General features: G+C 55.0%; 3 protein-coding genes across 8 annotated transcripts; 2 read left to right on the top strand and 1 right to left on the bottom strand.

Moving 5' to 3' along the window:
- Positions 1–1,258: 1,258 nt before the first annotated feature.
- Muc1 (mucin 1, cell surface associated) lies at positions 1,259–6,217 on the top strand. Of its 2 annotated transcripts, XM_078027437.1 has the most exons (8): positions 1,259–1,425; positions 2,006–2,168; positions 2,232–3,945; positions 4,044–4,099; positions 4,243–4,376; positions 4,514–4,635; positions 4,718–4,867; positions 5,842–6,217. In XM_078027437.1, the coding sequence occupies exons 1-8, from the start codon at positions 1,368–1,370 to the stop codon at positions 5,914–5,916; spliced, it is 2,472 nt and encodes an 823-aa protein (XP_077883563.1). In that variant the 5' UTR covers positions 1,259–1,367; the 3' UTR covers positions 5,917–6,217. The 2 variants fall into 2 exon arrangements, with proteins under 2 accessions (XP_077883563.1, XP_077883562.1); XM_078027436.1 differs by having other exon boundaries at positions 2,006–3,945.
- An 891-nt stretch (positions 6,218–7,108) lies between these two features.
- On the bottom strand, positions 7,109–19,169 carry Trim46 (tripartite motif containing 46). 5 transcript variants are annotated; one of them, XM_005331329.4, is made up of 10 exons: positions 18,995–19,168; positions 17,375–17,636; positions 16,788–17,131; positions 16,004–16,147; positions 15,796–15,891; positions 13,233–13,486; positions 12,860–12,981; positions 11,633–11,935; positions 9,826–10,123; positions 7,109–8,261 (listed from the first exon to the last, which is right to left on the bottom strand). In XM_005331329.4, exons 1-10 carry the CDS (start codon positions 19,055–19,057, stop codon positions 7,868–7,870), a joined length of 2,280 nt encoding a protein of 759 aa, XP_005331386.1. In that variant the 5' UTR covers positions 19,058–19,168; the 3' UTR covers positions 7,109–7,867. The 5 variants fall into 5 exon arrangements, with proteins under 5 accessions (XP_005331386.1, XP_040143603.1, XP_021586193.2 ...); XM_040287669.2 differs by lacking the exon at positions 18,995–19,168 and adding an exon at positions 18,384–18,936 and having other exon boundaries at positions 16,788–17,054; XM_021730518.3 differs by lacking the exon at positions 18,995–19,168 and adding an exon at positions 18,384–18,936.
- A 555-nt stretch (positions 19,170–19,724) lies between these two features.
- On the top strand, positions 19,725–22,170 carry Krtcap2 (keratinocyte associated protein 2). The gene is given in 6 exon segments (XM_005331328.5): positions 19,725–19,772; positions 19,775–19,823; positions 20,142–20,296; positions 20,430–20,493; positions 21,747–21,813; positions 22,018–22,170. Coding segments are annotated over 6 exon segments (489 nt in total). The 5' UTR covers positions 19,725–19,739; the 3' UTR covers positions 22,139–22,170.
- Positions 22,171–23,023: the final 853 nt, after the last annotated feature.

A 23,023-nucleotide genomic window follows, 5' to 3' on the forward strand; every position in this document is an offset into this window, starting at 1 on the left:
GACCACGTGCCGCACTGGCCCCAAATACCTCCCTTCCCCGCAAACATTTCCGGCCTTCAAAGTACCTTTCGACTCTCCCAAATGACGCACCCTCACGTACGGTTTTGCTCTCCCAACGCTCGCGCACCTGCACCACTCTCTCCCCGGAGGACAGTTGTATTCCTAAATTCCATTCTGTCGCTCCACCTACTCGGTCTCCTAAATCCGCGACTACCCTCACGGAACCTGTCCTACTCCCCCCTCCCACATTCCGATGTCCTCTCCCAGAGACCTCGACGCCCCTTCTATAAGCCTCAGGACCCCACCCACTTAGAATCATTTCCTCCAGACACCACCCCCAAGCGTCTGAGTCCCCACCCACTGCCCCCGACCCCACGGTTGTGTGTGGCGCCCCCCCCCCCCCCGCTTTCCTTCCAAGGCATTGATACTTCCCGCCAGGGCCCAGCTTCCCCAGGATCTCACTGCCCCCATTCAGTCAATGTCGCCCAACCTCCTCTCCCCTGGATCGGGGCCCCTCCGGACGCCAGGGTCGGCCACTAGAGGGCAGGAGCTCCCAGCAGCAACTGGAGGTGGAGGCTGGAAAGGAAGAACCCTAGGGTTCGGAAGAGCCCAGGTTTCGACCTTCTTTAAGTGGAAATTTCCCCCCGCCCCCTTCTCGGGAGAAAGCCGAGGAGGGAACCAGGCTGCTGGAAAGCCCGGCCGGCCGGGGCGGGGACTGTGGGTTTCAGGGTAGAACCGTGTGTGGAACGGGACAGGGAGCGGTTAGAAGGGTGGGGCTATTCCGGGAAGTGGAGGGGGGCAGGGAGGGAGTCCAAAACTAGCACCTAGTTCACTCGTTATTAAGCACTCTTATTTCTTCTCAGCACGCAGAGTGGGGCTTCAAAGGACCCGTAGGGGAGGGAAGTAGAGTGGCGGACCTCGGGGTAGGCCTCCTGGCCTTGCTGTCAGGGCCTTCACTAGGCCCCCCTTCTCTGCTCCCTTTCCTCACCTTAGCTGTTGTGCTGGGGCTAAAAGTAGAACGGAGGGGGGAGGGGGGTCACGCTCCCTAACCCCCTCCCCCACACCCACCTCCTGGAGTCAGGGAGTGGTTGGTAAAAGGGGGAGGCCAGTGAAGAACAAACAGGTTGTCAGAAGTTGAGTGATTGGAGCCCATGTACCCTACTCAGGAATGGTTGGGGAGGAGGAGGAAAAGGCAGGAGGTAAGGAAGGGGGAAGGGGGGCGGAGTTTTGTCACCTGTCACCTGCTCCGGCTGTGCCTAGGGCGGAAGGGGGGGACTGGTATAAAGCAGCAGGCGCCAGTGCCGCTCCAACTCACTGCAGTGCGGCTGGAGTCTGCTCTGCCCCCTCCCCACCAGTTCAACACCACCATGACACCTGGCATCCAGTCCCCCTTCTTCCTGCTGCTGCTTCTTCCAGTGCTTCCAGGTGAGGGGCCTGAGGTTTGGAGGGGGCTGCCCTGCTCATGTGGTATTCCTGGACTTTCTGTGGGTTTTATTTCCTGGCAGATGGCACCATGAGAGTCAGAAATTGCAGACAGGTGTGAACAGGTTGGTACCAGAATGAAGGAGAGAGACTCAGGACAGGCTGAAAAGAGGCAGCCCCCAGGAGAGGGGGTGCAGGGGAAGAGAATGTCCTGAAGAGAAGTCTAGGAGGGAAGGGAGTCGGGAAGAGTAAGTCTTAGGAGTGAAGAAATGGACCAGCCAGGAGCAGAGGTGTATGGGAAGAGTGCGAGAGGCTGCCAGCAGGGTAGGAGGAGGGGGGCAGACCCAGGGGCTGCCCGATGCTGACCAATCCCCAGTCCTCCTGATATTATTTCTCCTGTTAGCAAAGGTTATATTTTCTCCTTGCTCTGATTTGCCCTCCAACCCAGTAGTTCTTACAATTTCTGGCTCCAATTAGGTCAGAAAGTAACCCAGTGTCCAACTGTGTTGAGAGAAGTACTGTGAGAATGACCAAAAGTTTACTCCCCACCTCAGCTCTGGTTCATGCTCTGCTGCCATTCCAGGACAGAATAGCGTTACCTTATCTCAAGTCTCCACCACTGCCCTACACTCGACCAATTCTGTGATCACTGCAACTCCAAGCAGCAGGTCTCCATCAAGCTCTGCCACTACCCCAGCCCACCATGGCACCTCATCTGGAACCACTGGGGCTCTAGGTAGCTCAGCCTCCACCCCAGCCCACCATAGCCACTCATCTGGAACCACTGGGGCTCCAAGCAGCAGCTCAGCCTCCACCCCAGCCCACCATAGCCACTCATCTGGAACCACTGGGACTCCAAGCAGCTCAGCCTCCACCCCAGCCCACCATGGCACCTCATCTGGGACCACTGGAGCTCCAAGCAGCTCAGCCTCCACCCCAGCCCACCATAGCCACTCATCTGGAACCACTGGGACTCCAAGCAGCTCAGCCTCCACCCCAGCCCACCATGGTACCTCATCTGGGACCACTGGGTCTCCAAGCAGCTCAGCCTCCACCCCAGCCCACCATAGCCACTCATCTGGGACCACTGGGGCTCCAAGCAGCAGCTCAGCCTCCACCCCAGCCCACCATGGCACCTCATCTGGAACCAGTGGGGCTCCAAGCAGCTCAGCCTCCACCCCAGCCCACCATAGCCACTCATCTGGGACCACTGGGGCTCCAAGCAGCTCAGCCTCCACCCCAGCCCACCATGGTACCTCATCTGGAACCACTGGGGCTCCAAGCAGCTCAGCCTCCACCCCAGCCCATCATGGCACCTCATCTGGAACCACTGGGGCTCCAAGCAGCTCAGCCTCCACCCCAGCCCACCATAGCCACTCATCTGGGACCACTGGGGCTCCAAGCAGCAGCTCAGCCTCCACCCCAGCCCACCATAGCCACTCATCTGGGACCACTAGGGCTCCAAGCAGCAGCTCAGCCTCCACCCCAGCCCACCATAGCCACTCATCTGGAACCACTAGGGCTCCAAGCAGCTCAGCCTCCACCCCAGCCCACCATAGCCACTCATCTGGGACCACTGGGACTCCAAGCAGCTCAGCCTCCACCCCAGCCCACCATAGCCACTCATCTGGGACCACTGGGGCTCCAAGCAGCTCAGCCTCCACCCCAGCCCACCATGGCACCTCATCTGGGACCACTGGGGCTCCAAGCAGCAGCTCAGCCTCCACCCCAGCCCACCATAGCCACTCATCTGGAACCACTGGGACTCCAAGCAGCTCAGCCTCCACCCCAGCCCACCATAGCCACTCATCTGGAACCACTGGGACTCCAAGCAGCTCAGCCTCCACCCCAGCCCACCATAGCCACTCATCTGGGACCACTGGGGCTCCGAGCAGCTCAGCCTCCACCCCAGCCCACCATGGCACCTCATCTGGGACCACTGGGGCTCCAAGCAGCTCAGCCTCCACCCCAGCCCACCATAGCCACTCATCTGGAACCACTGGGACTCCAAGCAGCTCAGCCTCCACCCCAGCCCACCATAGCCACTCATCTGGGACCACTGGGGCTCCGAGCAGCTCAGCCTCCACCCCAGCCCACCATGGCACCTCATCTGGGACCACTGGGGCTCCAAGCAGCTCAGCCTCCACCCCAGCCCACAATAACACTTCAGCCCCAACTGCAGGGACTTCATCAGCCTCAGCTGCCACTTCAGTACACAGTGGCACTTCTACTATGGCTACTACAACCCTACTTGACAAGGGTACTAAATCCTCAGTTTCCAGCCAGCCGTCTGACATTTCCACCACCGCTGCCAACATGAGCAACAGTACTGTTGCCAGTAGCAATAGCCATAGCACAGTGCCTCCCTTCACCTCCTCCAATCTTAGTTCTCCTTCCCAGGTATATGTTAGGGTCTCTTTCTTCTCCCTGTCTTTTTACATTTCAAACCTCAAGTTTAATTCTTCCCTGGAAAACCCTAGAACCAACTACTATCAAGAACTGCAGAGGAACATTTCTGAATTGGTGGGTATCTGCCTTTCTTTTGCCATACTCCCGTAGGGCAGCTTTCAGAATTATTTCAATCTTTTGCATTAAGCCTGAGTCCTTTTCCTCTCACCCAGGTTTTCCAGGTTTATAAACAAGATGATTTTCTGGGCCTCTTTAATATCATGTTCAGGTACAGTTCTGGGTCAGACTGTGTGTGTGTGTTTTGGGGCTTGTGGTCATAAATGTTGTGCGGGACCTTGTGTTTAAGGTTGGGGGGAAATAATGAGCCAAAAGCTGGAACCTTTGGCTGAATTGATTATTTCCTATGACCAGACCAGGATCTGTGGTGACAGAACTGACTCTCGTCTTCCGGGAGGGTACCACCAATGCCAAGGAAGTAATGTCACAGTTTTATCAGCTTAAAGAGGAAGGATCCAATTATAACCTGAACATCTCAAGAATCAAGGGTGAGGCTATATCCCCAACTAGAGCCGAGCCCCATGAAGGGTCTCCTCTCCCTACAGTTGTGCTCTTTCCTTTGGTGCTAGCAGAAGGAGGGCTACCTCCTTTTGGAGACTTCCTTGACCACTGCTTTTCCTTTTAGCGAATGAGGTGCTGTTTCCTTCCTCTGCCCAGTCTGGGTCTGGGGTACCAGGCTGGGGCATTGCCCTGCTGGTGCTGGTCTGTGTTCTACTTGCGTTGGCCATCTTATATCTCATTGCCTTGGTAAGTACTCAGTCTCTGGCCTTCACTGGAATCCCCTGGTAGACGGAACCCTGTGGTCCAGCATACATTCCTGTCTCCCCAGGCGGTGTGTCAGTGTCGCCAGAAGAACTATGGGCATCTGGATATCTTTCCATCCCGGGAAACCTACCATCCTATGAGTGAATACCCCACTTATCACACCCATGGGCGCTATATGCCCCCTGGAAGTACCAACCGTAGCCCCTATGAGGAGGTGAGGCTGGGCCCCCCCAAGCAGGGAATGGAGGCAGAGGCTCTGGCTGGGGAGGTGTCCCAGGGGGATATTTGGAAACTCAAAGAGTTTGTAAGAGGTGAGCCTTAAAGAGCCTGGCAAGATTGGTGGGGGTGCTTGGAGGTGCTCTGGGGCACAGGTCTGGGAAAGAGATCAAGGAAGCAAGGGGACCTCAGGTTGGAATAACCTCATTACCAACATTCCCCAAAGAGCATTCATTACCTGTCCGCATTCACCACTGGCTGAATGGGCACCAGGGCAGTGCTCAGTAGGATGCCCAGAGGCAAAATGGGTGGGGCAGTGTGTCCAGGGGAGCTCTTCCTGCAGAGTCACAGGAGTACACTGGGCCCCATTCACCTCCTCCTTCGAGTGGGGAGTAGATTGAGAAAGGCTGGGGGGGTCTCCAGGGGAGAGGAAGAAATCTCACCAAATCAGGTGAGCAGAGTGGAGGGGTTCCTGGGAGCCTCAGGGAAGCAAGGATACCCCCCCCCCCCACACACACACACACACACTGCCTTTCTGTGCAGGACCTAGTAAATAATTACAGCAGTCACCCTGGACTGGAAAGCCACTCCAGTGGGGGAGGAGATGAGTTTCCTTTTCCTGCCTCCCTTTCTCTCCTTCTGGGGATCGCCTGCTCCCGGTTTTATATGCTCCATGCACACAACCCCCCACTTGGGCTGGAGGAGCAGAAAATGGAGAGAGAAGCGGGCAAGGTGCAGGCTGGGCAGGCAAGGGGGCTGAGCAGTGCTGGGGAGGGAGTGGAAGGGAGCAGTGAGAGGAGCGGGCTGTTTACAGTCACCTGGCTGCTGGTGGGGCTGCAGGTGCTGTCTCCAAGTTAACCCCTTGAAGGCTGATCCAGTCCCTGGGCTGACTACCCCAGACTGGGGAGCCATCCAGCGGTCCCAAGAGACAGCTTTTACCCCTCACCCTGGATCTCTTTTCCCTCCACCCAGGTGTCTGCAGGCAACGGCGGAGGCAGCCTCTCTTACACGAACCCAGCAGTGGCAGCCACTTCTGCCAACTTGTAGGGACAGGTCACCTGCTCAGCCTCAGCTACCAGAAGTGCCTCAGGTTCTCCACTGCCAGAGCCCCCCTCCCCCAATCTGGGCTGATGAGCTGGGAATCCGGGTGGGCTGCTCACAGCCTCCCTCAGAGGCTCTACCAAGCCCCCTAACCCATCTTAGCCTGGTGAAGCCCAGCTGTGCCCTGGGGGATATGCCTGGGACAGTGGGGCCGTGGTAGCTCTCAGGAGGATTGGCCTAGAAATTCTGGCCACGGAGGTGAGGACCCCAACATGACTGAATAAAATGTGGCCTCGTCACAATAAAATGTTGCCAACTTGTGATCTTTCAGTCTGCAACTGGTGGATAGGAGGGTCCATTAGAATGTGTCCCTGAGGAACCCTGGAAGGGACTTTGGGAGGTTGGAGGTGGAAAGGAGGTAAGGAGCAGGGTTTGAGAAGCAGATGTGGGGAAAGAGGTGATACTGGGGCACAGGGTGACCTGCTGGAGAACTCAAGAGTCACCTCTCTTCCATTCCTGGTGGCACAGGAGGAAGAAGGAAATGAAACCTCCTAGGCCTGCTCCGGTGGGCCGGGATGACTCGGCTCTGTCAGCACACGGCTCAGCCAGTGGATGGCTGTCCCTTCTCCTCCAGCCTGGGTTTCACTGGGCTGGCCACCCTCCTCTCCTGCTGGCACTGTGCCCCCAGGCAGCTCTATTCTTAGTAGCCTGGGTGTGAAGCAAATCCTTGGGCAGTGATAACAGCAGCAGAGTCAACACCACTGTGATAAGTGGGGGCTGGGTCAGATCCGGCAGCTGGCGCCAGACCCTGCCCCCACCCTGGCCCCTCAACGCCACACCCACTGCTAACCCTAGGGTGGGATCCCAGGCACCCTGGGAATGGGGAAGTGGATTCTGGTTCCGTGACCCTTTTAGGCCCAGGCACGATGCCCGGGCCCTGAACCACATTCCCGCAGGGCCCAGTGTGGCTGTCCAGGTGCCTGGTCTAGGACCTGACGCAGCAGCCAGGGTGCTGTGCCTCCTGGCAGCTCTGGTAAGCTGGGGCCTGGGCCTAGTACAGGTGTGGCAGGAGGCTGGGAGTACCTGGCTTGGGTACCTCCTTCCCTCAAGCACCCTACCCTGACCAATAGCAAAGCACCTTGGAACCCTTCCACCCCCATTCACTGCACAGAAACCAAGAGGAATGGTCACGCTCAGGGAAGGCAGAAATGTGCCTGGCGTCACAGTTTATTGTTATAAACCATGAAAGTTACAGCTGTTGCTTGGCACAGGTCTAGCAGTGCCCACTGCAGGGAGGCAGCAGCAAGCACCAGACGCCTTGCCTGGCCCAACCCAGCAGGAACATCCAGCCTCAGCTGGGTCCCCAAGGGAGACTTGGCACGTTGGCATGGGTACAGGACAGGTAAAGCATGCAAGCGGGAAAAGAGGGAGGGAAGGGGCATGCGGCTGGGGGGTAGGGGAGATCCAAATAAAGCAGGATGATAGGGTCCCATCCCCACTCGGGAGACCAAAAGCCTGTCTGCCCCAAGGCTGTATGTAGTTCAGCATCAACGGGGCAAGGAGGTGGTCAAGGCGAAGGGCAGAGCTGGGGATCATGCCCAGTATTCCAGGCGCCCTCCCTCCCAGTCAGCCTTGGCACAAGACAGGGGTGAGGAAGGGGCTCTCTCCATGATTTGGGTAAGATGCCGAGGGCAAGGCCAGGGGCGGAGGCTTGGTGGGCATGGGGGCCGGGGCTAACCAACAGGCAATGGAGAGAATGGGGGCATCCAGAGAGGTGAGCTGAGGAGAGCTCCTTGGTCAAGAGAAAGCCCTGGGAAGACACAGACAGAAGGGGAGGGGCAGGACCACATGTCAGGAAGAGTTGGGGGAGATGTTGCTGGGGAAACAACCCAGTGTGGGAGGCTCGGGGAAGCCAGGGCCCAGTGAGACTCCAGGTGGACAGAGCCGTCGGAAAGGATCAGTCTAGCTTGGCGAAGCCTCCAATGGTGACTTTCCTCTCCGGCTTGGTGCCCACAGGCTCCTGCAGCTGTACCGCGCCACCCCCTATGAAGCAGAAGGCAGGGCACACAGGCCCTGAGCAGTCCAGGGGGCACTCGAGGAGCCCCCGGAAGGACACAGCATCCAGGAAAGAGACTCGACCCCGCTCATAGTCCAAACAGATACCCAGGCGGGGTGGCAGGGGCACTGTGCAGCTGGCAGCTGGGCCATCCCTCCCTGTCAGCCCTGCATTTGAACTTGCTCCAGACCCCAGCAGGATCTTGCCCATGCCGATGGTTAGGAAAGCAAAGGGTGGTAACGCCTCCACGGTGGCATCCTCTGCACCGCTGTCATGCCCGCTGTCCGGGTCATACCTGCGGAAGGGGGAGTTGGGTAGGAGGATGTTGGGGGTGGAATAAGGGAGCCAGGCACAGGAGACCAGGAGGATGAGATGTTGGGAGGATGGAATGCTGGGAGCGGGAGGTGGAACAAATTGACTTTGGATCGAAGAGACAGGGTTCAGAGTAGAGGGTTGGGGGCTTGGTTTGGTGGGAAAGGGTTATCGAAAGGAAAGCACATTGATGAGAGATATTGGAGAAAAGGGAAGGTAAGTATTTGCACAGCACACTAAAGAAATATGGTAGCTGGATATAGTCGCACATGCCTGTAATCCCAGTGACTCTAGAGGCTGAGGATTACAAATTTGAGGCCAGCCTCAGCACCTTAACAAGACTCCCTATTTCAAATTTTTAAAAAGTGAAAAAGAGCTGGGTGCAATGGTGCATGCCTGTAATCCCAGGGGCTCAGGAGGCTGAAGCAGGAGAATCGCAAGTTCGAAACCAACCGCAGTAACTTAGCAAGGCCCTCAGCAACTAGAGATACCCTGTCTCAAAATTAAAAATAAAAAGGGCTGGAGATGTGGTAAAGCATCCCTGGGTTCAATCCCCTGATATCGAATAAAGAAAATAAGAAATAAAAAGGGGGCTGGGTGTACAGCTCAGAGACAGAGTACCTCTGAGTTAAATTCCTAGTACTCCCCACACCAAATGTGGTGCTTATCAAGATAGAAAGATGTTGAGAAAAATGGTGTTCAGGAAATCATGCTGATACTTGGGATTAACCCAGGGTGCTTTTAACACTAAGCTATATCTCCAGTCCTTTCTTATTTTTCATTTTGAGACAGGGTCTTGCTAAATTGCTTAAGGTCTTGCTAAATTGCTGAGGTTGGCCATGAATTTGTGATTCTCCTCTTTTAGCCTCTTCTCATGGGAAGAGGGTTTTGAGAGTTAGAAAGGATGAGGGGTTAGTGATTAAGATGGGGGAAGGTATGGCTGGGTGCAGTGGTGCATGCCTGTAATCCCAGTGGCGTGGGAGACTGAGACAAGAAGATCATGAGTTCAAATCCAACCTCAGCAAGGTAGCAAGGCCCTAAGCAGCTTAATGAGAACCTTGTCTCAAAATAAAACATTAAAAGGGCTAGGAATGTGGCTCAGTGGTTAAGCGCCCCTGAGTTCAATCCCTGGTTTTAAAAAAAAAAAAAAAGATGGGGGAGGGAAAGGGCTTGTAGAAATGAGATGTTTAAGGAAAGAATTGAGAAAAGATGGTGGTGAAGGAAGTTCTGGAGGGAAAAAGTTTCATGGAGAAAATAGGGCGCTAGAAAGGACATGAGGATGTGGAGATGTGGGGTACTGGTCTTGAATGACAGACAGAAGCAAGTGATAATGGCTTCCCCTTCCCTCGTCCCCTTCCCCAGCCACACACCCTGAAAACCAATCCTCAAAGACCCTTGTGCTGAACCCACAGCCTCCCAGCCTGGCTCCTCTGTTCCCGCTGCTTCCTTCCCAGCCCCATCACGGCAATTCTGGGTACTGCGCTTGCTACCTCTGCCCTGTGCCTGGCTCCCACCCAGGGTCCCCGTTCCCTCCAGAGGGGCCAGACCTGGGGCTGATCACATCCGGGGCACCCTGGAAGCTTTCCTGAAGCTTGCTCTCCAGCCCGACGCCCACCTTGACCAGGTAGGAGGCAGGGTCTACGGCACAGGCCCAGTAGCTGCGGCCCTGGGTCACAGCCACATCGCCCAGGACCACATCCACACTCAGGTGACAGCCAGTCAGCAGCCGCTCAGCAGCCAGCAGCAGGGGCAGCCCAGGGACGCTCCGCACTGCTCGCTGGTCCTTGCTGATAGCCAGCCGCTCGCGGCTCGCACCCCAGCGGCCATCGAGGAAGAAGTGCAGAACTGGAACAGGGAGGAGGGTTGAGACAGAAGGAAGAATTCAGGAACAAACGCTGGCACTGGGGACAGTGAGGTGTGAGCACAAGACACTGGGAGATTTCAGAACAGGGAACAACCTCTCAGGGTGTGCAGTTACCAAGAAAAGGTAGGGAAACTCAGGAGAACGGACCTGGGGAACTGAAATGAGGCTCATACGAGAAAACGAAAGGGACATTCCAAGTGGAACCGGGCTCCAGGAAGTTTCACTGGTGACTAGTGAACAAGAACCAGAGCCCCAGACCTGACCGACTCACAAGGCCTCCTCCAACCTCCGCCCCGTGGTAGGCCCTGGGGACAGTCGGGGCTCACACCTGCCTCTGTACCCAACCCTCCCTCTCTGCCTTTGCTTTGGAGGTAAGTGTCCCCTATCATGCCCAGGTCCCAGCAGGCAAACTGTTTTCTGGAGTCACTTTCCTGACATTTATTGAACTATGAGCCAGAAACTGTGCTGTCTTCACCAGTGTCGCCTCAGAACAGTCAAATTCTCCCACAACTCCATGAAGCGTCATTATTGTTGTTATTATTCTGTGGGGGACTGGGATTGAACCCAGGAGACCACTGAACTATAGCCTCAGCTCTTGTAATTCCTTTTTTTTTCTTTTCTCCATTTTGAGACAGGATTTTGTTAAGTTGATCAGGCTGACCTCAAATTTATGATCCTCCTCCCTCAGCCTCTCAAATTGCTGCAATTATAGACACGCACTATCATGCATGGCAGTATTGTTGTCCCCTGTAGAACAGGACTCTGAAGTTCAGAGAGGGTGAATAACTTGTTGAAAGGCACACAGCAAGAGTTAGATCTGGGATTAGAATACAAGAGGTCTAGCTCCAGAGTATGAATGCACACGACCAACAGTAATAAACCATCCCTCTAATCTCAGTTTATGAGGCAGGAGGATCACAAGTTTGAGGCCAGCCTGGACAACTTTGCAAGACTCTGTCTCAATTTTTTTTTTTATAATTTATTTCTTAGTTTTCAGTGGACACAACATCTATATATATATATATTTTAGTTGTAGCTGGGCCCAATATCTGTATTTTAATTTTTTTTTATATGGTGCTGAGGATTGAACCCAGCGTCTCATGCATGCTAGGCGAGTGCTTTATGGCTGAGCCACAATCCCAGCCCCTCAAATTAAAAAAAAAAAAAAAAATTTATAAGGACTGGGAGCTGGGGTATAGCTCAGTTGGTAGAGGGCCTGCCTGGCATGCACAAGGCCCTGGGTTCAGTCCCCAGCACCACAATAAATAAATAAATAAATAAATAATAAATAAATAAAAAAAGGCCTGGGAATGTTGCTCAGTGGTAAAATGTCCCTGGGTTCCATTCCCAGTACCCCAACCCCCATAAAAAAAAATGACACTGTCTCTACAGTGTCCACCTGGAACCAGTGGAGGACCCAAGCCTGGCGTCCCCAGGCCCCCTGCACAGATGTCTGTGTCTGCCACTCCTGCTGCCCGCCTGTCACTTACCAGGTGCTGGGGGCGTGTGCAGGTGCACGTCTTCGCTGTACTCGCCGTACCCGGCTTTGTTGCAGCCCCGGACACGCAGCACGTACACAGAGCCGGTGTCAGGGTTCTCCAGGAGAGCACTGGTGCCCCTCACCTCCTCCCGCCGCTGCCAGCGGGCGGGGCCCGGCTGGGCAGGCACATCAGTGCGACGGAACTCGACCGTGTAGTGCCAGGCAGGTGGTGAGTGGGGGGGCAGCCGCCAGCACAGGAAGATCTGATCATAGGCAAAGGTGCGCTGGGTGTCAATGACGGGTGCCTCGGGCACTGTGGGAAGAGACAGCGGGGGGGTCAGTCGGGGCCTGATCACTGGCCTGGCATGAAGGGCAGGGCAGGCAGGAAAAGGGAGAGCAGCGGGAGCCGGGGGGGTGAGTGTGGGTGAGGGAACGGAGGACAGAGCCCATCTGGGCACTGGGCACAGGTGGACAGGTCAGGGCCCAAGGAAGAAGAGGTGGGAGAGCACTGGGCAGGAGTCAGGAGGCCTGGACTACAGGTGAGTCAATTTCCCTTCCTGAGCCTCAGCTTCCTCCTGGGACACTTAAGGGTGTCAGACCAGAGAAGCTCTGGGGGCTCCTTTGGGCTTAGACAGTCTCCCAATTAAGAGGAGCCCCAGGGGGGCAGACAAAGGCCACGGGAACCCAGGCAAAAGGGCCCTGAGCGGCAGAGAGGGGAAGCAGGACTGGGGCGGAGGTGCCACCATCGGCAAGACAGAAACAGGAGGTGACAGAGGGAAAGCAAGCCAGCCAGCAGGGCAGGGTGTGGGGGTAAGGGGAAGAGAATAGGGGTCCCAGGACAAAAGATGAGAAGGGCCAGGGCCTAAAGAAGGCTCAAAAGAGACCGCACTGGCCAAGTGGGAGGACCAGGAGGTCGGGTAGAGCAGAAAGAAGAAAGCACTGAGTGGGGGGCTGAGCTGCTTGGAGCACAGGAGGGGCCGGTTTGGGGGCCCGGCGGGGGGCAGGGCCCCCGGGGCAGGGCCGCTGACTTGCCTGGGGTGCTCCGGAGCAGAGTCCGCGGTGGCCACAGCCTACAAACAAAGAGAGGGAGAAGCAGCGCTGAGCGCGGTGGGACGGTGTGGCAGGTGGGCTGGGTGGGAGGCCGGGGAGCTCCCCGGTGGGCACTGCCCCCCGGGCCCGCTGCTGGGGAGGAGGGGAGGAAGGCTCTGGTTGGGCAAGGGCCTGGCCACCTCCTTACCTCGCAGAAAGCTGAGCTCTGTCAGCAGCTTCATCTCGCGCCCCACATCCAGCTGGCAATGGCGGAAGGAGGAGCTGGCAGCTGGTCTGAACGTCTGCAGGGCCTCAGTGGCTCTGGCAATTCTGGGATGGGGGCAGGAAGGGGTCAGGCACTGCCGTCTGGGCAGCTGCCCTTCCCCTTGATTTTGCCTTGCCTGCCCCTGAGAACCTTGGCCTCACCCCTTGGAATACGCGGGCCTCAGTTTGGCCTAATGAAAACCCTCCATGTGCCAGCTCTCCGCCTGGCGAGGACTCTAGACACTGTCTGAGAGGTCGCTACCCCCAAAGGCCCCTGCCTCCCAGAAGCCTGGGCCCTGTGCCGTGCCCCTCGGTACCTGTTGTGCAGCTGTTTGGCTGCTTGTACAAAGCAAGGCTGGTCTGTCTCCTTAAGCACTTCCTGGGCATAGCCCACCAGGCCTGAGCCGTCCAGCAGGCTCCGGTGCTCCTGGAGCTGGGCACTGAGACGGGTCAGCCGCTCCTGCTGACATTCTTCAATGGCCTGAAGCAGCGATGCCCGCTTCTCCTCCAGCACAGCCCCCAGCCCCCGTACCAGCTGTGACACCTCCTCCTTCGCCTGCTGACCACTCACCTGCCCAGGGAGCAACACCCAAAGGACGCATGACTTACTATCTTCCTGTGCCAGCCTCCCGGGACCACAGCACCACAAGGATCACAGGGGATCTGGGGGAATCCTACCCACACAACTTAATAGGGCCAGACTCATTGCTAAGGCCTGTACCCTCAAATGGGCTCAACTTTTTTTTTTTTTTTTTTTGGTACAGGGGATTGAACTCAGAGGCTCTCAATTGCTGAGTCATATCCCAAACCCTATTTAGAGACAGGATCTCACTGAATTGCTTAGTGCCTTCTTTTGCCAAGGCTGACTTTGAACCTGTGATCCACCTGCCTCAGCCTCCCCAGCAGCTGGGATTCCAGGCATGCACCACAGCACCCGGCATTGGGTTCAACTTTTGAAGGTTTGTGCTAACCTTCCTGGATGACCACATCATAACTATAGGGTAGAGAGAGATCTACTTCCTCTTTTTTTGTTGAACTCAATTGATACAGGAAAAAGGTTATATTTTGTTTTGTTTTATTTTTGGTACTGGGCACTTTACCACTGAGCTACAAATCCAGCCCTTTTTATTTTTTATCTTGAGACAGAGCCTTGCTAAGTTGCTGAGGTTGGCTTTGAAATTGTGCTCCTCCTGCCTCAGCCTCCTGAGTTGCTGGGATTACAGGTGTGAGCCACCATACTTGGCTAAAGCAAAAAAGTTTTTTTTTTTTTCCTTTAATCTGGGATTGAACCCCAGGGCACTTAACCATTGATCCACATCCCCAGCCCCCCCCTTTTTTAGTTATTACTATTTTATTTAGAGACAAGGTCTCATTGAGTTGCTTGGGGCCTCGCTTTTGCTGAGGCTGCCTTTGAATGAGAGATCCTTCTGCTTTAGCCTCCCGAGTTGCTGGGATTACAGGTGTGCACCACCATGCCAAGCCAGCATAAAAGTTTTATTAATTTAAATTTATTTTTGTGGTGCTGGGGGTTGAACCCAGAGGTACTCTACCACTGAGGTATGGTCCTTTTTATTTTGAGATAGGGTTTGATAAATTGCCAAAACTGGACTGGAACTTCCTCCTGCCTCAGCCTCCTTTGTAGCTGGGATTACAGGCAAGTGCCACTGCACTGTGCCTGGAGAGTTTTATTAATTTTACATGTACTTGGGGATCTTTACAAAACAGTGAACTCCAAAGAAATCACCTAAGCCTGATGCTCTTAAACTTTTATTTAAAAAAGAACATTTTCTTTTTTATTTTGGGTACTGGGGATTGAACCTGGCGCCTTGCATATGCTATGCACGTATTCTACCACTGAGATTTATCCCCAGTCACAGACCAGTATATTTGTAAAGAATGACAGAACAAATAAATATCTGGATTGAGGTAGTAAATCCTACGGCTGTTGCTAAGAGATAAGTGGAGAGGAAGATAAGGGTTACTTCAAATAGTTTGTTTATTTAGGTTCGTTATAGCCCCAATTACTAGTCTGTGGCGATTGAGGCTATTTTCAGGTCTTGGCATGTGAAGCACATTCCTTCCAAAAGAATATTTATGGCTGGTAATGTGTAGGGAAATACAGGCCAAATGGACCTTTCTTTTTTTTGGTGGTGGTGGTACTGGGGATTGAACCCAGGAGCACACTACCATTGAGTTACACCCCCAGTCCCCCCCATTTTTTTAAATTTGAGAAAGTGCTTCACTAAATCGCTGAGATTGGGCTTGAACTTGGAACCCTCCTGCCTCAGCCTCCTGAGTTGCTGGGATTACAGGTATCAGCTACCACACCTGGCCCAAATGGCCCTTTCTGCAATTCAGTTCCTCAAACAATTTCAACTTGAAATAATCAATATACCAGTTTGAGATATTTTTCCTTAATTCCGCCATAATCCCAATCCCTTAAGGATTCATTCAAATAAGAGAGACCATGACCACACTAATGTCCACTTGGACCACACTAATTAATGTCCACTGGCAGCTATGCCAACTTCATTGCCTATCCCCCCCATGTCAGCTGATCCAGTCTGGCACAAGATCAGAGCCATAACCTCACTGAGCTCCAGGCAAGTGTGCCATCCTCCGTAGGAGAGTGAGGCCGAGGACATCTGGACTCTCATCCTCAGCAACAGCTTACCAACCTCACTAGAGTCAGTCCCAGGGACAGCCTTCCCTGGGACACTAGTTCCTGCCAACCAAGTTTAACCAGAACCATGTCATGCCCAGGTACCCCTCACAGACTCCTGAGCTGGCAGAAAGGTGATGGGGGCATGCCCACCCACATTCCCCTCTCCTTCCCACTCCCGGGTAGGGCCCAAGACCCACCCCCGTGCCCTCCCTCACCTCGGTGTGCCTGACGGTCTCCTCCAGCTCACAGATCTGGGTCTGTACTGTGTCCTGGTTTCCCAGGATGTATGTCAGGCTCTTTGTCAGCTTGTCCTGAGGGGGAAGAAGGAGGTGGGCATCATGTCTGGCTCAGCAGAAGCCAGCAGTTAGGAGGAGGTATGTGGGTGTGAGTTGGCACTGGGGTTGGGTAAGGAGGGGTCCTCACCTTGAGGGCCTGGTAAGCGCTGAGCACTGGTGTGATCTTGTGCCCGCTGTGGGTGCGACGCACCCGGCAGAGTTGGCATACCAGCCGTTGACATGTCTTGCAGTAGTGGGTCACCTCTTCCTTGTGGTCTGGGCACATCAGGCCCTAGAAATACAAAGGGCAATGAGCTAGTCAGCCAAGGGTGCGCGTAAAGGTTCTGACCCATCACTAGAGCAGCTGGGCGCCCCCCTCCGCTGGTCAGATGAGAGGGGAAGGATCAGTGGGTGGTGCTCCACAGTGCCATCTGGTGGTGCACACTGACATCACAGACCTTTCCTGCAGTCCAGGCAATGCCTTTTCACCAGCATTGCTCCTTTCACCTATGGTTTGGGATGTGTGGTAATAACGATAATAATGGTGATAATTAATCTAAGGCTTGTGGTTCGTAATTAACTTTGTCCATCTTGTTCACTGCTGTACCCCAATGCCTAGAATAGCATCATGCTCCTAGGTGCTCAACAAATATTTGTTCAGGGAGTGAACAAAATGTTAAACAGCACTTTGTACTGAACAACGATTATCTCCTGTGATCCTACCAACAACCCTGCCAGTGTGGATATTGTAAGGCACATATTCTCATCTCCATGCAGCAGAGTGCTTTCTCACATGACTTTATTACAGAGAAAGGAACTTGGCAGTGGTAAGCCCCTGCCCACCTCATTTTGGAAGCCCACAATGTCAGGCACCCCATCCATTCAGCTCCACCCTGTCCCTCCCTCCCCAGGCCCTGCAAGGGTTGGCTCACCTTGGGGCGGAAGGAGAGGGTGGGCAGAGTGGGCTCATGCTGGGCCTTCTGGGTGCCCCAGGGGTGGAAGAGCTTGAAGCACTCATTGCAGAAGGTGGCACGACACTCTGTGCAGCCCTTGGTGGCCTCTAGTGGTGGGGGCTTGCACAACTGGCACAGGATGGCGCCTCCTACGCTCACACTCTGGCGGTACCGCTCCACCACACGCTCTAGGGTCAGGTTCCGGAAAAGCCCCGCCAGGCCCCGCTCCCCCAGCTCCACGTCACCCTGGCAGGTCGGGCATGGGAACATGATCACCTGGGGGTGCAAAGCACCTCTCTTCCGCCCGGGGTATGTCCCAAAGCCTGTAGATGGACCCGGAGGTAGAGGAGGTAAGTTACAGCTGACCGGGGGTGGGTGAAGTCTGTTCAATTTTTAAAAATTAGATTTTTATTGCGCCAGAGCTCTGTTCTCACTAGAGCTCAAATAAGCAACATCTACACCCCTGTAAATACAGACAGGCAGCCCTGACCAGTGATGAACCCCCTTCCATCTTCCTGATGGATGGCTCTACATTCCCACCCCCATCCCACAGGCCCCAGCCCCACCTGATTTAAGCAGCCGGTCCAAGCGATCTGGCTTGGGGAGAGTTCTGCGGGAGAGGCGGGGGCTGCGGGTAGAAGGGGTGGAGGCAGGAGACGTGGGCTCCGAGATCGGGTCCCCACCATGGCCTATGTAGCCCTGCTGGCCCAACACCTCCCGAGCACAGGCCTGGCACACGTTGTGGGTACAGGGCAGCACCAGTGGCTGCTTGTACATCTCTTGACACACTGGGCACAGCAGTTCTTTCTCCATGTTCTTCATGCTTGTCTGTGGAGGGACCAGGAGGCTGGATCAGAGCTCGGATAGTTGGGCATATCTGAGCAGGCCCTCAGCTGCCTTTAGAGATTCCCAGCAGTCTCAGGAAGAGGCAAGACAAGCTACCTATGGCTTTTGCCCAGGACCTGCCTTGGCCTGGTTCACACTGCTTCCCAGCCCTCTGTGTCTTGCCTGTTTCCCTCCCGTATAGCTAAGACTCCACGGAGAAGGGATAGTTGGAACTCCTGCCTCCCCAGCTTCAACCCCCACAACCATCACTCGGGCTGCAGAGGCCCAGGGAGGCAGCCCAGCTCACCTGTCTCCATCCCTCCATCTCTGGGCCACCTGCCCCCACCCCCGGCATATATATCAAGGGCACCGCCCATTCTGCAGCTCGATGCGGACCCCTGCCCCCTTCTCTAGCACCCCCTCCACACGCGTGACTCCTCCCCGCCAGCCAGGCACTGCCTGCTCTCCTGCAGCGGCTCGGGCCTGTGGCCACCCCAGCTTCCATCCTTCATCCTTCACTTCTCCATCTATCTTCTCTAGTCTCCCAAGACCAACCCCTTCCTCTTGGCCCCCTACCCTTTGGACTTTCAGCGCTTCCTGCAGCGCAACCAGGTCGGCCCTCAACCCCTTCCCCAAGCTGAGGATGGGGGGGTCAAGCGCCCCGCCTACTCGCCCCCTCCCCACCGGAAGTATCCCTCCCCCTTTTGGTGGCGGGGGTCCTCAAGCTATGCCCCACCCCCCACGCCTCACCTTGGTCCCTCTCTTCGCAGCCATCCCGGTCAGGGGCGCAGCTGACACAAAGGAGGGAGGGACAGGGAGGGAGGGGGAAGGAAGTGGTGGGGGGGAGCAGGGTTGGCACCGCCCCTGGGAGAGCCGGGCACGGGTTGCCATGACAACCGCAGGCTCGGCGCAGCCCTGAGTGGGGAGCGATGGGGTGGGGTCTCAGGGAGGGGTTCAAATTGGGAGATGCACCCTGGAGCAGCTCCTTCCTCATTCCCTACGTGTCCTCAGTTTTCTTGGAAAATATCCAAGCTCACACATGCCCCCTTCCCATAGGTTAGTCCTTTCCCCCTGAAGCCCCAGTCCTGGTGCACTGCTGGCGGCTACCCCAGCCCACCCGCTGCGTCCGGGCAGCTCCTCGTTGCTTACATCCCAGAAAACCGGCGCCTCCACGGCACTCACCTCCTGGCTGCCGGGATTACCCTCATACCTACATCCCGACCCTCCCAGTCTTTTCTGCCATCCCTTAGCCCCCTGCCAACACCCCAGCATCTCCCTGGATTCCCACCTGTTCCAGGTTCTGGCTTATCCCGGACCCCTCTATGCCCCCCTCCCTTCACCTCGACCCCACCTTAACTCACACTGATGCGAACCAGTGCATCCATGATGGAAGTGAAGGTCTGCATATCCTCACCCTCAGCCATGGCCCTACCGTGCCCGCCCGCCCCCGGGTGCCTGATCCCGGCTGCGGCTGCGAACCCCGGGCTTAATGCAGGAGCCCGGTGGGGGTGTGGGGAGGGGTGGGGGTGAGGTGTCACTGCGCATGCTCCAGGGACCAGCCTTGAACGGCGCCCGTCGGGCTGGGGGGGTGGGTGGGAAATAGTTCTCCCCACGTGGTTTTGGAAAGGCGTTCAGGGGGGCTGGGTAACATGGAATGGTATTTGCATGTCTTATGTTAGAATTCTTCATTAGCTCTTATTTTTCCTCATAGTAAAGCAAGAGGCTAGTTTTAGAGAAAGATGAGCTCCAGGTTGGGAGCGCTTCAGTTTGGGTTGGGCAAGAGCCCACAGGAGATGTTGAGGCAGTAAGCGTGGCAGGTAGGTTTAGGAACATGCACGAGAGGTGACATAAATGAACGGCAGAGAAGACACTGATGGGCTACAGGATAGAGGCCATGTGCCCAATGACTTGAAGACCTAAGTGCAGCTTGTACTGAGAGGCGGCGGACCTACTGGGTACAGGGGAAGGCTGTGGACCAGGGCGGTGGCTGAGGATGCTCCTAGACGCATTGTTTCCTCCTTGTCAAAAGAGGGCGCTGCGTGCTAGCGCCGAGAGGGAGAAAGAGGAAGAGGTGGGGTGAAGCCAGTCCGCATGGGGCGCTGACGCATGCGCACAACTAACCGCGCCCAGTTCGGCTCTGCTCTTTCTTGGCCGGAGGCTCGGATCCGACCCACTGCAGGGGCATGATGGGTAACAGGACCGACGGGATCCCCCGGCCTGGCTAGTGGGGGTCGGAGTTTGGGCGGGCCGGCTTTCCGAGTCCTTTCGGGTCAAAGCTGACGTGCTCCGGGTTCTAGGGAGCGGGCATTTCCACGGGACCGGAGGGGTCGGCCGTCCTGGGTTGAGGAGTTCCTGGGGCTCGCTGCGGGATGAGGGGGGCTGGGAGTGCGGCTGCAGCCCTGGGTGCTGGGAAGTAGTCGGCCTACGGAGCTCCGGACCGACCCAAGGTGCCCGTGACTCCTGGAGGGGGGCGGAGCCTGACTCGGTCCCTTCCCTCATCCCTTCCAGTGGTGGGTACCGGCACCTCGCTGGCTCTGTCCTCTCTCCTGTCCCTGCTGCTCTTCGCAGGGATGCAGATGTACAGCCGCCAGCTGGCCTCCACCGAGTGGCTCACCATCCAGGGGGGCCTGCTGGGCTCCGGCCTTTTCGTCTTCTCTCTCACAGTATCCTGCCTGCGCTGGAAGGGGAGGAGCGTTTAGGGGCTGGAAGGGTGGAGGGCCACGTAGACTTGTGCCCTTCCCTGGTCACCACCCAGTTCTGCCCCTGTTGTATTCCCTTCTCCTTAACTCAACGCAGGCCTTCAATAATCTGGAGAATCTGGTCTTTGGCAAAGGATTCCAAGCAAAGATCTTCCCTGAGAGTAAGTGTCTGAGTCCTCTCCTCTCTGACCCTCCCCAGACATGACACCTAAGTGCTTAGAAGGTAAAGGTGGTTAAGAAGAAAGAAGTTCACTCAACTCTCTGAAGATACTTTTGGATTCAGCATCTAACTTAGCTCATGACATTGAATTCAGCTGGAAGAGAAGGACTCTGGAAGCCAGGACCCCTTCCAGGGAAGGTTTCAGGCGCACAGACAAGTGTGGGCTGATGTTTGGCATTCATCCAGAAGAGGAAGCAGGACCAAGTTCAGAGGGGTTCTGATGTGAAAATGACCCCAAATTAGTGAGTTCTACTGAGGGAATTTGTGAGGAGCCTGAGTATTACATACACCAAATTTTTATGACAGAAGGGATAACTCTGAGATTATTTTCTGTTTGGAATAATCCTTACTTGTTCCTGTAATTTAGAATTGATGATTTGATTACTTATGGGGAATTTAGTTCATAAAGCAAATTAGGCATTAAGGCCAGATCACCTAAGGAATGCCACATGTTCAGAAATTCACAGCAGATGCAACCTCATGTGAAGTCTCCATCTGAAAAGACAGATCTGTCATTGTTGCCCTCATTTCTTGGCCCCCCTCTAGTTCTTGCTCTCTCTACCTACCCCTGTTGCAGGCTTCCAGAGCTCCTTCCAAGTCCCAGGACTTCTCTCTGTTACATTTTGATCCCATGTGTACCATTTTCATTTATTTCTGAAAGGAACCATTGTTGGGGGGCAAGATTCTTGTTCCTCTTTGGCTTCCCTGCCCTCCCTGGCTGGGCACATGGGCCTGTTTGCCATTGCTTTCTGCCCTCCCACCTTCTCTCTTGTCCTATTCCATATGTCTTAAGGTCCTTTCCTGCCCCAATAAACGACTGTATCCAGACAATCAGTCTTCCAACTTGTGTCCAGGGAGCAAGTCCCTCAACTTCCATCACTAGTCAGCCAGCTTAACGAATTGATTCTCATTAGCTGGCACCTGTTGGAAAGGCCTTAACCCCCTTCCTAAATGGGACCAAGTCTTGCTCTACAGGCTGAGGCTAGCTAGGAAGTTAAGTGGGCTTGGGGCAGAGCTAGTGTTCTAAGCATTGTGAAGACCGTTAGAAGTCCTCCTACTGTCATCATGCCACGCCCTGCCAAGCAGGTTTCCCAAGACTCAGGGGGCCTCTGATTTCTAGGTTTTGTGGACAAATGCCTGGAATTTCCGTTGTGACTACCACCTGACTCTTTTTGTCCCTTCTTGTCTCCTTAGTCCTCCTCTGCCTCCTTTTGGCTCTCTTTGCATCTGGCCTCATCCACCGAGTCTGTGTTACCACCTGGTATGTGCCTGACAGCTGGGTAAGGGGTATATCACCCTGGCTTCCCCCGCCCCATGTAGCTCTCCCTCTGTGTTTCCTCCTTTAGTTTTCCCAGTTTCCCAGTCCTGAACTTGGATTCTTTCCCTGAAGCTAGACTCTGCCCTGGCAGTAGGCTGGTAGCATGCCCAGTGATGCTGTGGTCTTTCTGTCTCTACCCTGCTGTAGCTTCATCTTCTCCATGGTTGGTCTGTACTACATCAACAAGATCTCCTCTACTCTGTACCAGGCCACAGCTCCAGTCCTCACACCAGCCAAAGTCACCGGCAAGGGCAAGAAGAGAAACTAACCACAAATGTCTAATAAAGTTGATTCTTTGTAGCTCTGTGAGCTGTGCTATGTTGTGGGCCTCCTCTAACAATGCCTGCTGGGTATGTAAATGTTAAAAGACAGATGGGCGCCTACTCTTGAGACCTTGTGGATGGGGAAACTTTCCCCCCTTTTCTTTTTTGCTGTACTGAAATCGAACACAGAGTCTCATGCATGCAAGACAAGCACTCTACCACTGAGCTTCAGCCCAGGCCCTTTTAAAATTTTATTTTGAGACAAGATATCACTAAGTAGTCCAGGCCAGCTTCAAGTTTGCGTTCTTTCTGCCTCAGCTGCCCAAGTAGCTGGGATTACAGGTGTATGCCACTGCACTCAGCTTTAGCCTTCATTTTTGCCAAATATTTATTGAGTGCTGTCAGGTTGGGCGCTTTGGTAGATACTGGAGTGGCTTTTACTTGTGAGAGTCTCATTATGGAAAAGTGTATGAATGATCCACAATCGTGACCTTTGGTAAGAGGCTGCAGTGAAGGAAGCCCTGTCTGTCAGAAATGGAATAGATCTTGGAACAGAAGAGTTAGAGAAAAGCCCTTCAAGCCAGTGCTGTAGTGGGGTTCCCTGTGGGGCTTTGTTTATCCAGCTCTCCACCCCAAGCAACCTCTGATGGAATGAGGCCAGGGACTGCTCAGGTCCTGCCCTGCCTGCTCTGTCATGAGGAGTGAATCTGTCCAGAGTGCCTAACCTTTAGGGTACTTGGGTGTCTCTACTGGATGGTGTGGGCTTTCAGTGCACACCTGTCTTGATCAGCTTTGTATTTGCCACATGCCTGAAACTGGGCAGAAGATTGGTGAGTTGGTTAAATAAAAGAACTTACCCTTCCACCCTTCCAGAACAGTATTCTGCACAT

Source organism: Ictidomys tridecemlineatus, chromosome 11, assembly GCF_052094955.1.
Source record: "Ictidomys tridecemlineatus isolate mIctTri1 chromosome 11, mIctTri1.hap1, whole genome shotgun sequence".
In the NCBI taxonomy this organism is placed as follows: Eukaryota; Metazoa; Chordata; class Mammalia; order Rodentia; family Sciuridae; genus Ictidomys; species Ictidomys tridecemlineatus.

Excerpts from the sequence above, each read along its gene's own strand:
- Trim46 (XM_021730518.3), bottom strand. The coding sequence starts at position 18,524 with ATGGCAACCCGTGCCCGGCTCTCCCAGGGGCGGTGCCAACCCTGCTCC. Across the intron at positions 13,487-15,795 it reads AGACCGTCAGGCACACCGAG|GTGAGTGGTCAGCAGGCGAA; the intron begins GTGAGGGAGGGC and ends CTCCCTGGGCAG. Across the intron at positions 10,124-11,632 it reads GCACACGCCCCCAGCACCTG|TTCTGCACTTCTTCCTCGAT; the intron begins GTAAGTGACAGG and ends TCCCTGTTCCAG.
- Muc1 (XM_078027436.1), top strand. The coding sequence starts at position 1,368 with ATGACACCTGGCATCCAGTCCCCCTTCTTCCTGCTGCTGCTTCTTCCA. Across the intron at positions 3,946-4,043 it reads AGAGGAACATTTCTGAATTG|GTTTTCCAGGTTTATAAACA; the intron begins GTGGGTATCTGC and ends CCTCTCACCCAG. Across the intron at positions 4,868-5,841 it reads ACCGTAGCCCCTATGAGGAG|GTGTCTGCAGGCAACGGCGG; the intron begins GTGAGGCTGGGC and ends CCCTCCACCCAG.